This window comes from Melanotaenia boesemani, chromosome 14 (genome assembly GCF_017639745.1).
Source record: "Melanotaenia boesemani isolate fMelBoe1 chromosome 14, fMelBoe1.pri, whole genome shotgun sequence".
NCBI lineage: Eukaryota > Metazoa > Chordata > Actinopteri > Atheriniformes > Melanotaeniidae > Melanotaenia > Melanotaenia boesemani.
This window is the reverse complement of record NC_055695.1, coordinates 30,458,608-30,474,396: the sequence shown is the minus strand read 5'-3', so window position 1 is coordinate 30,474,396 and position 15,789 is coordinate 30,458,608. Positions and strand designations below refer to the sequence as shown.

Below are 15,789 nucleotides of genomic sequence, written 5' to 3'. Positions count from 1 at the left end.
TTATTAGATGCAGTTAATTTTTTCATCAACACAAGTTTAGTTTTAACTGTATGTGTTAAAGAGCAACAATGTGCACCTTCACACAATCTATAAAGCAACTTTCTCATCTCATCGTGGTATAAAACCATGTGATATCTCAGAATTATTATAATGAGAAATGTGTCCACCAGGAGGCAGAAGACAAGTATCAGCTTGTATACCACAGGGTTTAAGCAACATTTTTTACCATAAAGTGATGCAATAGGTCTCAGAAACTGTATCAAATGTGAAATCCTATGCGCTGTAGCAACCAATAATGTAATAATTTTGAATATTTTAAAATGTAGTATAGCCAATGGCATTATAACTTGCCAATAATGTAATAACATATTTGTGCTAATCATTTAATAAGTTATCATGTTACTGGTTGTTTGTTAACCTAAAAAAGTCCTGCAGCTCATAATGTAATAATACATAAATGAGACAGCATTTCCCATAAATACAAGATTCTTTAGTGTTTTTATGCAGTTTGCTCATCAAAAATAGGTTTGATTGCAAATTTACAAAGTTATTACATTATTAGCTTTATTACATTTAAAATGGCTAAAATTTCTACATCATTTGCATTCATTACATTCTTGGTTGGTACAGGAGATAAAGGGTTAACGCTTGACTTGTCACTTGACTGACACATGGAATTCTAGGAACAGCTAGTCATGTGATCAGACACATGAGTCATCAAAATTAATAGACTGGCATTTCTGCTGCTTCTTGACCACAAGGTGTACTAGCAAAGCAAAGCAAAAGGCCCAGAAAACAAAAAATAATTTGCCTGTGCAAATTAATACCACTCCATTTTAGACAATTTATTCAGAAACCAACAGCCCAAAAACTTAAGTGTGACAGAGTTACTAAATCACCAGTGTTATTAGAGCAGATCTTGGGAAATCTATGAATCCCTGTAAGAAATGTCATAGCAATCCATTAGATACATATCAACTTATTTTACTTTGGAGTGAATGGTGGGCCAAGAAACATTCTAACATGGTAATCCCTTGAAATTTATGTAAGGCTAAAAATACCTACTAGGCTTCATATGATCTTGACCTACTGTGTTATTGGGTTTTAATCTGTCAAACAGAAGAAAACAAAGCTTTGGCCTCACCATACTTATTTTTCCTCGTTTACAGCATTATAAATAATATCTGACAGCTTTGTAATAAGTGTCTGTGAACTCTGTATAACCCGAAGTGTCATCTACAGGCTCCACAGACAGAAAGCCGTCTTCTCCCCGGAGCAGTTCTTACCTCGTCTGGAAGGGGTGCCTGTAGACTACGACAGCCTGACCCTGGATCTCTTCATGCTGGGCTACTTTCACATCCTGGAGTTGGATCTGCCTGTGGATGAACGCAAAATGAGGCATCTGCTCTGTTTTGAGGTTTTTGACCGTGTGGGAAAGTTCCCTTGGGAGGCGGTCAGGGACTTCCATAAAGCCGTCATACAGGACATTGAAGCTGGAAACCGTGAGTGGAAGGATGGCTTTGAGGACATTAAAGTGAAGTTTTTTGGGAACACTGTGAGTCAGTGTGAAGACACTGCAGTTGTGGTGCAGCACAAGCTCCCGGAGGTCAGACAAGTCCCTAAAGTCATTGTTCAGACACCTACGCCTGATGAGGGGACGCTCTGCAGTGGAACTGATATATCCAGCTTCAGCAATGACGAAATTTGTCAATATATTGACCGTAGTTTTGCTTTTTGGAAAGAGAAGGAAGCAGAGATTTTTGATTTTGAGTAGTGGCTTGTGTCATCTTTTTGATATTTTTGTATGCTTTATAATTAGAGAACATTAGGGCTGTGTATGGAAGCTTTAGATTGTGACTTTCTGTCTCTACTGTAGCAGTTATCCAGGAAAAGGTGCAGAATAATTTGGTAAATTCATAACTTTGCATGTTTCATCTGATATTGCCTGATCTGAATTGTACTTTTTAAAATAATTTTATACCATTTTAATTAATTATGTTTACAGATTAACCTCTCGATGCCTCTAAGTCTTTGTTTGCTTTATTTCTTTTTATCTATTTAATTATTTTAATTATTAATCTGTTGTTATTCACACATATTGTATTTTTTATATCATTCATTTATTATTTGTTTATTTATTAATTCCTCATAATTTATTTAATATTTAATTGTACTTTTATATTCCAGTCTTTTCCTTTTTATCTTTTTCAAGATTTTGCCCTGTATTTATTTTGTTTTTATATATTTGCAAATAAATACAGGCATTAAGGGGTTAAACATGCTAAATCATTTTCCCTGCTCTGGAATCAGTTTTTTTCTATTCTGGGACCATTTATAATTTTGATTTGTTATCATTTTTGTAAAATTTGTTGCAATCCTGCCTCTTGTAATATGATATTGAGACAACTTGATGACTGAACTCAGGTATCAAACACCATCAACAAATTCCAAATCATAGCCAACCCTATTAAAATAAAAAACAAAGAGGCTTAAGTTGTGTTTTTCCTAAAAGAAATGTTTTTTTTTTGTTTGTTTTTTTTACTTGAGTATGAAAGCTTTTAATGTTGAATGTTGAACCCAAACTCTAGCAGTTCTAACACCACAGGATAAATTATTACACAGATTATAGTAATTCAATTGTCATCATATTCTGAAAGTTCGTTTCTCTGATATAACACCTTCTCTGATGTTTATGTTTTTGAAGACACAATAAATCAAACCTTCCCAACAGACTGTAGTTTCTTCCTTTACCCTGACATTAATAATTTTACTTATTATATTTCCAGTTATTGCTTCTTCATCTTGTGTCTCCTTTACAAGCTTCCAGGCCTGTTTAGACGACGTGTAACGTGTGAGCATGTGATCGCAGCTGTGGGTGCCAAACTTGTCTGGAATCTGACTTCAGCACAACAAGCCCGTTGGTCCTAAAAATAGCTGAAAGCAACGAGCTGTCCACCCCAAGGACACGGCAAAACTTTTCACCGTGTTGCCCACTCCATGTTGATCCAAGCTGCGGCTACAATCGGTTTGTTTCTACTGGAAGGATGAGCCATTATTTCCATCCAGTAAACCGTAGGTGAGATTTTTGTTGTTGCTGTTTTGATATTAATTAGTTATTTGGGTTTTTAGAATATTTAATGACAGGAAATGTCACTGTTGTTAGCTTCAGGAAGGGATCATGCTGTCAGTCATGAGCCAAAAGCACTCTGTAGCAACACAGTGTTACAATTTAAAAGATATTCTATGCTTTAGATACGATAAATTGTATTTTTCTGATAAGATATTGGGAAGATTTAAGTTAAAGAGGGAATGTTTGATAATTAGGATCATGACTTTCTGGTTGTGACAGTTATGATATTAACCCCTCCATGTCATAATTACAACAAACTGCTTTTTTATGATATGTTATTGATTTATTTAATTTTATTTATATTTATTTACTATTATATTTATTTTGATCAACTTTATTATTTATTTATAATTATTTAACATTAAATTGTCTTTATGTTGTCTTTTTGTTGTTTTATTTTTATTTTTTTACTGTCACGGTGCATGGATGATGAGGACCCAGGTGCAGGTGAATAGGCAACAAGCAGACAGGTGTAGGAATTAAAAGTTCAGTGATAACTGAAGGTAACAGGGCTGGCGCACTAAAACAAAGACACAGACTAATACAAAGACGACACTGGGGAAACGACGACGACCTGGCAATGAACAAAAGAAACCAAGGCGTAAATATACACAGACTGAACGAGGAGCAGGTGAAGCAAATTAGCAAATAAAACCAGGTGTGTAGCGAGCAGGAAGTAAAACAAAGTACTACGCAAGGGGATGAACTAGGCCCTAGTTCCCAACCTTTTTGTCCTCAGGAACCCCCTTCATGCATATACTAAAGTGCCATGGACCCCCTGCTCCACCATGTGCTGAAACCATGCTGGTTTTAGGCTTTCAAAAATGAGATTCTGGTTGTGTTCTGGTTGAGTCCTGTCCTTTGATAAAGCCAAAGTTAAATGAATAACATACATAACCCTATTTTATTCATTAAAATAGGGACAATTTGTGGACATTAATGACAATGGCTCAAATGTTCAAAGCCTCAGGGACCCCCTGTGCTCTTTGGGGGACCCCCTTGGAGGGTCCTGGACCCCAGGTTGGGAACCACTGAACTAGGGGATGAAACCAGCAGCGCAACAAAAAAACTAATCAAAACGCAAAAATCATGACAGTTATTATTTTTAAGTAACTGTAAATAAATTCAGGCATTATTTAATTGTTGTGTGTGTGTTTGTGATTTCAGGTAAGTGCTGACCTCAGCTGTTGACCATCCTGCTGACCGGATTTTGGACTGAAGCTGACCATGGTGCGCAATGTGGATGACCTGGACTTCTGCTTGTCCTCCCATCCTCAGAGCATCCTCGAAGGCTTGCGTTCACTCTGCTCTCACCCCAAACTTGTTGATGTGACGCTGAGTGCTGGTGGGAGGGATTTTCCCTGTCACCGTGGAGTACTGGCCCTCTGTAGCATGTATTTTCGCTCCATGTTCTCAGGTGACTTTGTGGAGAGCATAGCTGCACGAGTGGAGCTTCATGATGTTGATCCAGAGATACTCAGTTACCTGCTTGACTTCGCCTACACAGGAAAACTGACCATCAACCAGAGCAACGTGGAAGGACTGATCTGCACCTCCAGCCAGCTGCAGTTTCAGACAGTTCGAGCTGTGTGCAGCCGATACCTCCAACACCAAATTGATGCAACCAACTGCCTGGGTATCCTGGAGTTTGGGGAGATCCATGGTTGCCCTGAGGTGGTGGCCAAAGCATGGGCCTTCCTTCTAGAGAATTTTGAAGCTGTACAACAAGGTGAGGAGTTCCTGTTACTGGGTAGAGACAGGTTGGTTGCCTGCTTATCTGATGAAGGACTACAAATCCGGTCAGAGTACACTCGTGTGGAAGCCATCTTGAAATGGGCTGCGTATCAAAAAGAGTCTCGACTCGGCCATCTCCCTGAACTCCTCAACTTGTCGCGTCTTTCTCTACTCAGTCTCAGCTACCTGGCCGACACTTTACTGAAGGACAGTCTGGTGCAAGCTTCTCCCAGCTGCAGGGAGGCTGTTGAAAAAATTCACAGAGAGGTTAGTTAGTGCACCCATCTTCTCTCTTGATCTCAGTGAATTAAAACATTTATCAAAATATATTTTTTATTTTATTTTATTTTTTTTTTACCATGATTATCAGTTGGAGTTCCCCAAGGCTCCATGTTGAACCCCCTATTGTTCAGGATCTCCATGGTCTCACCAGCTCAGATACTGGAAACAAACTAAATATCTGATCGTAATTTTGTTGTGACACTTAGCTCTGTATTACTGTCTCACCAGGAGGAGCTTAAGTAAACTCCTTGGTCAAATCAATACTTACATGTGACTTTAGCTAAATACAGATGAAACTGAAATCATGTGTTTGGAAACAAAGATGAGCATCCAATTAGTGCCTAGCTTCAGTCGGCATTGTTAAAACCAACAGATCAATCCAGAAATCTTGGTGTCATTTTGGACTTCAAGCTAAATTTTAATATCCATATTAAAGCAGGACCTAGGCCAAAAATCCAACTCGTGCGCAGGTTTTTTCTTTGGATCTGTAAAAAAGTGTTCAGAAAAACATTTTTATTCAAATACAAATCTTTTTTTACAGTCATGCAAATCCTTTTCTACACATTTACAATTTAAACTTCTCAGGCAGATTTTTCCAAATAAAAGTTTAATTTATACAAATACGAACTCTGAAACTATTTGCAAACATTTAATAACAGCTGCAAAATTGTTAAGACTTTATACTTCATAAAGTACTGAATAGATCCGCTCCAAAATATAGATGTGATCTGTACGAGCCACAGAGACTTCTAAAATCATCTGAGTCCAGTTTGCTTTGCATCCTGAGAGTTCAAACTAAACATTTAGTTATTCTGCTCCTAAGAGCCGAAGATAAACCACCAGAAAAGCGTTTCTGTGACTGAAGCAAGAGAGTTTTTCTTTTGGAATCTTTTTTCTTGTATATGTACACAGCATTCAAAATAAGTAACTCACTTTATGTATTCTTCCGTCTGAATGTTTCTTCTGATCATGTACAGCATGTTGTGTTTCTTTATGTATGAAACGTTCTGTATTAATATATTTACTTTGCTTAGAAACTAAATTTAGCGCCAGAATATTCTGACAGACCCAATTGTCCGAGTCCACAACCAAACCTGCAAGAAGTGCTGGTTGTGATGGGAGGTCGTTCGCTGGATGATGAAGATGATGAGGAAGACTCAGATGAAGAGGAAGACAGAGACCCGAGACTTCAGAGACTGCTGTCCAGGAACTGTGCCTTCTACAACATAAAGACTAGTGAGTTATTTATCCACCCATCAAAATTTCAAGTTTGTTAAAGTTCATGTCCCACACGTCTGGCGCTGTAAAACTGTTTGGCAGAAATCACAGGTCATTAAAAGTGTTGACAGAAAACTGGCTGTGGGGGGGAATGTGGTCTGGACGTGACAAAATAAGATCATCTATCAGTTCCTGCAACGGGGATTTTATTGTGCACACTGGAAGAAGGCAGCCACGTTACGTCTTTTACACGTTATGAGAATAAAAACATGGCTGCATCCCATTTTAAGACTTGCGGTCTCACGAGGGGTCAAAACAACTCCAGATTTACATTTTTAAAACTATTGCAGACAGAAAAACAATTAGCTAAAATGTTCCTCAAATATCTGCATTTTTGCCTAATTTCTCTTACACACACTCAACAGGACTGTATGTATGAATAATTTTATGAAGGTTTATTCTCATTAACTTCCTTTCTTCCTTTTTCTCTGCAGAACAGTGGCATGAGCTCCCAAATTTTCCAAATCCCAACAAATGGGGTTACTCCATGGTGTCCTTGAATAATGATGTGTATGTCACAGGTCAGTGTAAATTGGGTATTTTTCTCTTCATATTCTCTTGTAAGGAATGCAAAACCATGCCAGATTTTGATGAATTGCTCTTGTGTGACAGGGGGCTCGCGGGGTTCAAATACCAACACGTGGTCGACCACAGAGACCTGGAAGTACATCACTAGAGAAGGGAGATGGGTTACTGTGGCACCCATGCTCCGGCCTCGAACTAACCACACATCTGCAACTCTCAACGGAGAGATTTATGTCGTTGGGGGTAAAGAAACCACATATTGTCCTTGTAAAGCTGCAGCGCAGCAGAAATGTCAGATAAACTCAGAACTTTTTTTCTATCTTTTAGGTACAACATCAGATCGAGTTGAGGTTGAACATTATGACCCTTATAACAACACCTGGACCTTGACGTGTCCTGCCTTAAAATATGTGACGAACTTCACAGCCACAGCTTGTCAGGGGAAACTCTACGTGATTGGATCGTGTGCAGTGAAATACAATGCCCTGACCATGCAGTGCTACAACCCTGTCATAGGTAGGCAGGCTTTAAGAAGCACATCACTGCTCTCAGATAAAACCCCAGCTCTCCAAACTAACGTTCAAATTCAACATCTTTGATTGGATTAATGCAAGCAGCACAAATCCAAGAAATTTTATTTTATTTTATTTTATTTATGAATATGTTATATGGGTTATATTTCCTTCATTTATTTATTAGCTTTTATTTATGCATTTATTTTGTATGATTCATTAATTATATATTTATTATTGTTAAATTGTTTAATATTTAATTATATTTTTATTATTGTTTTTTATATTTTTTCTTTTTTTAAGTTTTTATTTTGTTTGTATATAAACAGAAATAAATTCACACGTTAAGGGAACAATATAAAATTATTTTTGCTTAGTTTACTCAATTTATTCCTAAAACAAATCAACAAAAACAAATAAAATATAATCCAAATACAAGAATGAAACGGAGCATAAAGAAGAAAATCTTATATAAACTGACCCTTTTTTTAATAAAAATTAATCTGAAACACAGGAAAGCAAATAGAACATGTAGAATAAAATAAAGGTAACATAAAGTCTCACAGCTACCTGCCCAGCTCTTCATGCAATAAGCAGAAATGTTCTTTGATACTGTAGAAAAAAATCATGTGCTGCCTTCAAGACCGCATCTTTTCCAGGAACATCCATATTTCCCAACACAATAATTGAGAACCATATTCTGCACATGTAAGACATGGCAGAGGAAGAGGTGGTATTAGAAAATATGTAGAGTTTAGAAATGGAAAACACAACAATAACAACCCTGAACTGTTGCACATCTTAACAAATATTAAGAAATAAACTAAGAGGCCAAATAACCCATGAAAAGCTTGATTGATTGATCTCCTCTTTTATATCTTTTAAGTATTGTGAGAAGGAAAAGCAGCATCAGTTGATAAAATCTTTACTTTCCTGATGGTTGTTTGGCATGTGTGTCAGGCCTGAAATGTTAAAAGTAAGATATCTATAACAAATTAAATTAAGGTAATGACACAAACATTAAATATATTAGGTTTATATTGTTCGCAATAGAATAGAAATGTCTATAATTTCTTGCCGTAATGTCCCTTATTCTTCTGATTTTAGGTTGGGTGTGATCATAAGTGATCAACCTGATAAATTGCATTTAATTTAATTGATGAATGTACATTGTATTAATATAAATATGGCAGATTGTTTCCCTAAAAAAAGAGCACATAAAAATAACATAATTGATAGTGCAACACCATTAAAAAATAAAAAATATAAACAATAATTACAATAACACAAAAAATGCAGGCAGTATGGTTAGATTAAACCTGCCTTAAAATATTTGTACTTAAGGTAAATGCCTGCCTATCATAAAGTGCTATCAGTAAAAAGTACTTATTTTTAAAATAGTATTTTTTTCATTAGGAAATTTTTTTATTGTACCATTCTTATTGTTTTAATCCCTTTCAATTTGTTTTTCATTTAAACCGGCTTTGTTATCTATTTAAAATTTCTGTGTCTACAAGTGATGTGAATGGTTCGTATTTTTTTTCTTTTTGTTAGATAACTGGAACAGTGTGTGGTCACCATTCATCCCTAAGTATCTGTCCTCTCCTCGTTCAGTCTGCGTGGATGGAACTATATATCTGGTGGCTGACAACACTAAAAAAGTCTTTTCATATGATCCAGAGGCAAACATATGGCAGAAGGTGAGCTGTTAACTGAAAGCATTTGAACACTCCAGCTGTCAATCCAATAATAGACCAACAGTAATCACTTTGCACTCCCATTCTGTTCCTTTTAGTTTGATCATAAACATTTGATTATTTTTCTCTCTTTTCAGGTCCAGCTTCTTCACATGCTTCATGAGAATGGTGGGTTGGTAACCTTGGACAGGGAGCTTTTTGTCACTGGAGGCCATTGGAAAGGAATGGAGGGTGACTATGGGGTGGAAGTGGAAGTTTACAACAGAGCATCCAACACCTGGGAGGTGGAGTGCTTTCTTCCAAGACTCTGGTTCTATAGCGGAGTCTGCACCATTTTCCTAGATCCATCCCAGTGGCCTGAGTTTTCCCCGGTTGATTCAACATAATTCTTCCTGTCCTAAGATGACTAGGCTAGAGATTACAGAGACATTACCCCTTCACATATATTACTACAGTACAGATGCAGTGTTTATCCCAGGATGTCAATGTGCCTAGGAATAAACTGTTACATGATCCTCAGGTGTTCTGGATGTATTTAGGCCACCACTTGGCTACTCAATGGGTGTTTATTTAAACTTTGTATTTGTGGTCTGTGTTTGACATTTGAATTTCTTTTGTGTTATTATTTAACGATTATTATGAATCATGAAATTTATGTAGAAAGGGTCTCAGGACAACCACTTTATTATTATTATTATTATTATTATTATTATTATCATCATCATCATTATTTATTTTATTTTTTTTTTCGTAAAGGAACAGTTAAGGCTCTGTTTATGAATCAATGTTGTAAGTTTTCCCTTAACTTTTGTGTATGATCATTAACTCATTGGAATGCAGTAGTTTGTCTCGTAGCGTCTTTCCTCCCCATGGAAACACGACGATTAGCTTTCTGTTACGGTGGCAACGGCCCGGAAGCGTGTGGTCACCATGGCAACTCCAGTGGTTCGCTATAGTTCAACATGGCTGCTCTCTGTCCTAAAAGTTTCTTGGTTGTAAACTTGTGTCAGTAATTTATTTATTTTTTCTTTCTTTTAAGTACAGAGTCAATCTTTGTTACTTAAAGTTTGTTTTAATTATCTCTCCGGATAACATGGCATGTGTATTCTTTGACGGCTTTGTGTCGAAAAGTTTACACGTTTAAAGCTAGCTAATTAAACGAAGTAAAGATTACCGAAAATTTAAAACATACCAAACAGATTGTGGTTAAATCTGGGGCAGTTTTTGCAATGACTTCTCAACGGGAACACAGTGGACACTCACCCAGACTGGACGCTGTGATTCAGGTTGGTAAATTAAACACTTTATCACTGTTTTATGTGGCGTCCTTTTTATAATTACAACCGCTTCGACCTGGCGGATGAACACAGCTGTGAACAATTCAGTTAAGACACCCAAAGAATTTATCCTAACATGGAAATAAGTATCTCAGTGTAGTTTAGATTACTGTAGATTTTGTAAAGATTTTTTTTTCCTATTGTACAAAGTAATGCATTTAGGCTATACTTACAAGTACAATTCCAAAAAAAAGTTAGGACTGTGTAAAATGTAAATAAAAACAGAATGCAACCTCATAAATCCTTATTTTATTCCCAATAGAACATAAACAACATGTTCCTCATTCCTCATTCTGAATTTGATGACACAATACATCTATACATCTATAAAAAGTTGGAACAGGGGCAACAAAAGGCTAAAAAAAAGTAATTGGTTGAACTCAAAAACATTGCAAGGAACATTTGACATCTAATTAGGTTAATTGGTCGCAGGTCAGTAACATGACTAGGTATAAAAGCAGCATTTTAGAGATGCAGAGTCTCTCAGAAGTAAAGATGAGTAGAGGTTCACTAATCAGAGACTAACTGCATCTTAAAGATGTGGAACAAAAAAACAACTTCAATAAAAGACTTGGAAGATCCCACCAAATACAGTGTAAAATATCATCCAAAGATTCAGAGAATCAAGGGTAATCTGTGTGCGTGGGACAAGGCTGAAGGTTAAAACTGGATGTTGGTGATCTTCTGCATTAAAACCAGGCATGGTTCTCTACTGGAAATCACTGCATGGACTCAGGAAGACTTCCAGAAATCACTCTCTGTGAACGAAAAATTAAAAAGGAGCCATGAAATCCACAAATGCAGGTTAAACCTCTTTCATCCAAAGAAGAAGCCAGATGTGAACAGGATCCAGAAACACCATCGTCTTCCCTGGACCAAAGCTCTTTTAAAATGGTCTGAGGCAAAGTGGAAACCTGTTCTGTGGTCAAATGGATGAAAATGTGAAATTCTTTCTGGAACACCTGGATGCTGTGTCCTGCAGACTAAAGAGAAGAGGGAGCATCCAGCTTGTTATCAGTGGACAGGTAAAAAGCTGCATCTCTGATGGGATGGGGCTGCATTAGTGCCTATGGCGTGGGCAGCTTCCACATCTGTGAACCTCTATCAATGCTGAAAAGTACATGGAGGTTTTAGAGCAACATCTGCTCCCATCCAGACGTCGTCTCTTTCAGGGAAGGTCTTGCAGATTTTAGCAAGACGATGCTGAACCACATCCTGCATCCATCACAACAGCATGGCTTCACAGGAGAAGAGTCCGGCTGCTGAACTGGCCTGCCTGTAGTCCAGACCTTTCACCAATACACAACATCTGGAGCATCATGGAAGCAGAAATCCAGCAACCAAGGTCCAGAATCCTGCATCAGACCAGAATGGGACAATATTCCTCCCCTAAAACTCCAGCAACTGGTCTCCTCACTTCCCAGATGTTTACAGACAGTTGTTAAAAGAAGAGAGGATGCTACACAATGCTAAACATCACCCTGGAACTACTGTTTATAGATGTGTTGCTGCCACCAGATTAAAAATAAACTCATATTTTCCACAAAATAGTAAAATGTCTCAATTTCAACATCAGATATGTTTATGTTCTATTGGGAATAAAATAAGAGTTGATGAGGTTTGTAAATCATTGTATTCTCTTTTTATTTATATTTTACACAGTGCCATAACATTTATGGAATTGAAAATGTAATTAGCCTACAGTTAAAAGGTATTTTAAATTAACTTAGTTTCATGAAAACCAAATAATTAGCTTGTAAAATACTAGTTTGATTTTAGATGAAAATGGCTATAGCTAAGCTATTGGAACATGGCCTCAGATTTGTCAAGCAGCAATTTTGTTTAACTTGTGTGTGTGATGTAGTGGAAACTAGTAGAGACATCCTCTTTTTAGTTCGAGTTTCATTCTGATGTTCTCTTGCTCTGCATGATAGCTCTCTTCATGCATACAATTTTAAATGAACTCTTCAGTGTAACCTTCCTATCAAGGGTCTTTGTAAAATCATTTCCACCTCTGCAGATGAATTTGTACATTACAGCTCATACTGGAATACAAGATATGAGCTTTTCTTCCTCCAATGCAGTCTACCATGAGTTTAGACTTTTTTACTATGCTAAGTGATGTATACAGTGATTGATGTGATTGTAGAGGTTGGAGGCGTCTCTGCTTCATTCTGATGGCAGCTCAGGAGACAGGAGTCTGACACTTCAGGGTGAAGGACAAGAATCCAGTGCCACACCTGTGCCTATCTCCACTCGAATACATCAGATCATCACCCGCAACCTGGCTGAGCAGCCAGCTGGTAGGAACTAGAGCTTTACTTGTAATACTCAAACAAAAGTCTGTATAAAACCCTGCCATCATAATGTGCTAAGACTCTTACTTCTCTATGCATGATCCATTTCCTAATCCCAGGTGGAAGCTCTGAGGTCAGCGAACTGGAGGAGTGCAGGGCCCCTAGGGAGCAGCCGTCCCCAAGCCAGATGGACTGTGACCAGCTGCTTGTTAAACACACCACTCTCACAGAGAAGGTAGGAGTGACACACAGCAGAACACATTCTCAGGTCAAGGCCAAGCTGTGGAAGGTGTTTACATATTTAGTATTTGTCATACCCATGCCTTTCCAGCTCAATGCTTGTTCTATATTGGAATAAAAGAACTTAAGATGTCACGAAAGTAATTTACGAGAGAAAATTGGAAGCCCAGATGATATATTCTTTTTCATTGCTGTTGACACATATCATCATATTAATATGTATTCGCCTTTCCAACATGAGTATGTGTAGCCATCAGTAAATATTTATGGAAACCTTTGTACTGAAGTGTTTACCATTCCTTGCTTTAGTCTTGGGTTGCTTTGCATTTGTTACTACACTTCTTACAGAATTGGTAGATCTGTAGATCTGCACACTACACAACAGTCACACCGTAGCATTAGTTGCTGCAAAGCTAAATATATTTCAAATAGAGTAAGGTTACAGTAAACATCAGCGTACGCTGCTCTTTCCAACAGGCAAAGCCATTTGGGGCTGAATAAACAGCAAAGGAAGATTTTAACAGCTTTGCACAACCGGCAGGAAAAACTAAGAGGGTATTAGGACAGAAAGGAGTAATTAATACATGAAAGTACGTTTTTAAATGCACATATTTTATAATTTTGTGTGTTAAATGCTCTATAAGTATCCACTGTGCATGTATGGATAGTGTGCATCTGGATACATGCGTGTTTGTGTTTCGAAGTACAAATAAGAGAGGGGAGGGTTCTTCATGAAGGCTTTCCTTGTGGTCTGCTCAGGTAGAGTCAGACCCCCTGTGCTCGCGTGGACCGGCGTCTCTCTTCATTGCCCCCCCATGGTTGCCCCTCCATGTAGTTTCAGTTGGTTTGGGGGGAAAATTGTGAAGTTCACTGGCCTCCTCCCTTGAGACCGTTGAAGAAAAAGCTCATTTTTCATGGTGCACAAACAGACATTTGTGATAACACAGCCATCATTCTGCAACATTAATCTAATACACTCCCACTGTTTTCTTTGCTCTTGGAATTTACTTTAAAATACCTAAATACCATGACAGATATATATAGTATGTTTATTTTATTGATATTTTTAGATGTGTGAACAAGCACTTAACACAAATGACAGAAGCACAGAAGCATTGCTAATATTTGGTGCACAAACAGATGAATATAAATTGGGTCTAGCAGGGCTTCTCAAGTCCAGAGGATCGTTTCAGAACTCCTGCCTTGACTTGTCTCCATTAGTGAAAGCTCCTGTTATCCTCACTGTTTTCTCTCTGTTTCTGCTAAAACAGTGTGATTGTTTAGCAGCTGTTCTTGTGTGTGATGTTAATTCAATGTGAAAGTCAGTGCCCAAGAGCCAAATATGCTGCCTTCATTACAGCTAATGGATGAAGCTAACAAGCCCGCAGTCTTAAGCTGACACACAGCTTTCTCCCAAATAGTAGTGCTTGTTTAATTTACCAGTATATTATACTGGATTGTCATTTAAAGTTATCTTAAAACAAAAACATTCTTTATTATTTTGAACTTTGTATTCAATCGGGGATAAAAGTTCTACCTAATTGGAGTGCTGTGTTCCTCTTGCAGGTTTTATGCTGCTGAAATGTATCCTGTAGGGACTAAATATGACCTTGCCTATTTACTCATAGCAGCCCCACAGTAGCAGGCTTACAGCTGGAGTATGCCCCCTGCAGTTCCTGAGGCCAACCAGCCCTGATAGCTACTTTCGGCTCAACACCACTGTGCTACCGTGTATTTTTCATTAAAGTTTGTCAGATAGTACAAATGTGTTGTTTTCAGTACAAAAGCAAAGGAAGGTTTAAATTTCTCTGTGTGCATTTTCATTGTTTAATTTCAGTCATAATAATCCTCCCACAGATTTAGTGACGATAAATTCAGTATGGCAAGAAAGGTTCAAAATGTCTCTGTAAGTTTATTACCAAGTAAAAAATAAATAACTGAGCTATAGTAATTCCTTAATTGGTGTTATAAGATTTTTGTTTTTAACTTTGAACAAAGCTGTTTGCTGTTGTATGACGCTTAATGAAGCGTTGATGGAGATATTGTCATCTTTAGTTTAAACACTTGAGGGTGGTATTGATTTTTCCATTTAGTGGTCTCTGTAACAGGGCTGCATGGTGGCGTGATGGTTAGTAGTGTCGCCTCACAGCAAGAAGATTTCTGACCGAACCTTGGCCTGTGGCCTTTCTGAGTGGAGTTTTTATGTGTCAGGGTGCTCCGGCTTCCCCCAGCAGTCCAAAAACATGCATGTTAGGTTGATTGGTGTTTCAAGATTGAGCATGAGCAGTTGTTTGTCCCTTTGTTGGACCGGCGACCTGTCCAGGGTGTACAACGCCTTTCACCTCATGGTAGCTGAGATAGACTCCACCCCTCACGTAACCCTGCAGCGGAATAAACATGTAAATAATGAATGGATGGATGTCTTTGCAAGCAAATAATTGCTTTAAATAATAAAATGTTAAAGATTTTTATGTCGCCCCTCCTTCATCTAAGTGATGAACAAAATATTTTTGTGTTTTTTTTTGTTCTTCTGAAATCTACCCATTGCTGAAGTGGGATGTTATCAGAGGAAGCTAGTCCATCACATCATGTGTGACCTTTAGAAACATACACCCCAAATCCCCCAGATTTTTTCCTCAGCGTCTTGTCGTTGAGCTGACAGAAGATTATTAACGCAGCACTGATGAGGTCACACCTGGACTCCAAAAGCGTTCCTCTGTGTGTCTGTTAAGTCACTCTTCGTGATCTCTGGTGACC

At 37.8% G+C, this 15,789-nt stretch overlaps 3 protein-coding genes across 9 annotated transcripts in view; all 3 read left to right on the top strand.

The window, feature by feature from the left end:
* Positions 1–2,070, top strand: part of LOC121653189 (espin-like protein) — a 29,685-nt gene extending 27,615 nt beyond the window's left edge. The window contains exon 11 of the mRNA XM_042006491.1: positions 1,243–2,070. Within this exon, the coding sequence (XP_041862425.1) occupies positions 1,243–1,774 (532 nt within the window). The 3' untranslated portion in view covers positions 1,775–2,070. The remainder of the gene's footprint in view (positions 1–1,242) is intronic.
* Positions 2,071–2,889: 819 nt separating this feature from the next.
* Positions 2,890–9,545, top strand: klhl30 (kelch-like family member 30). 5 transcript variants are annotated; one of them, XM_042006553.1, is made up of 9 exons: positions 2,890–3,072; positions 4,298–4,547; positions 4,638–5,131; positions 6,181–6,382; positions 6,859–6,945; positions 7,037–7,192; positions 7,277–7,465; positions 9,016–9,161; positions 9,296–9,545. In XM_042006553.1, exons 2-9 carry the CDS (start codon positions 4,358–4,360, stop codon positions 9,542–9,544), a joined length of 1,713 nt encoding a protein of 570 aa, XP_041862487.1. In that variant the 5' UTR covers positions 2,890–3,072; positions 4,298–4,357; the 3' UTR covers position 9,545. The 5 variants fall into 5 exon arrangements, with proteins under 5 accessions (XP_041862487.1, XP_041862484.1, XP_041862488.1 ...); XM_042006550.1 differs by having other exon boundaries at positions 4,298–5,131; XM_042006554.1 differs by having other exon boundaries at positions 2,890–3,076; positions 4,409–5,131.
* An 823-nt stretch (positions 9,546–10,368) lies between these two features.
* crocc2 (ciliary rootlet coiled-coil, rootletin family member 2) overlaps positions 10,369–15,789 on the top strand; it is a 37,368-nt gene continuing 31,947 nt past the window's right edge. For all 3 annotated transcript variants that reach the window (XM_042006545.1, XM_042006543.1, XM_042006544.1), the window contains exons 1-3: positions 10,369–10,444; positions 12,645–12,798; positions 12,912–13,027. In XM_042006545.1, the coding sequence (XP_041862479.1) occupies positions 10,388–10,444; positions 12,645–12,798; positions 12,912–13,027 (327 nt within the window). In that variant the 5' untranslated portion in view covers positions 10,369–10,387. The remainder of the gene's footprint in view (positions 10,445–12,644; positions 12,799–12,911; positions 13,028–15,789) is intronic.

Bases quoted from the DNA above. Each gene is read 5' to 3' on its own strand.
- klhl30 (XM_042006550.1), top strand. From the start codon at position 4,358: ATGGTGCGCAATGTGGATGACCTGGACTTCTGCTTGTCCTCCCATCCT. The intron at 5,132-6,180 runs GTTAGTTAGTGC...TACTTTGCTTAG, and splicing joins TTGAAAAAATTCACAGAGAG to AAACTAAATTTAGCGCCAGA. The intron at 9,162-9,295 runs GTGAGCTGTTAA...CTCTCTTTTCAG, and splicing joins AGGCAAACATATGGCAGAAG to GTCCAGCTTCTTCACATGCT.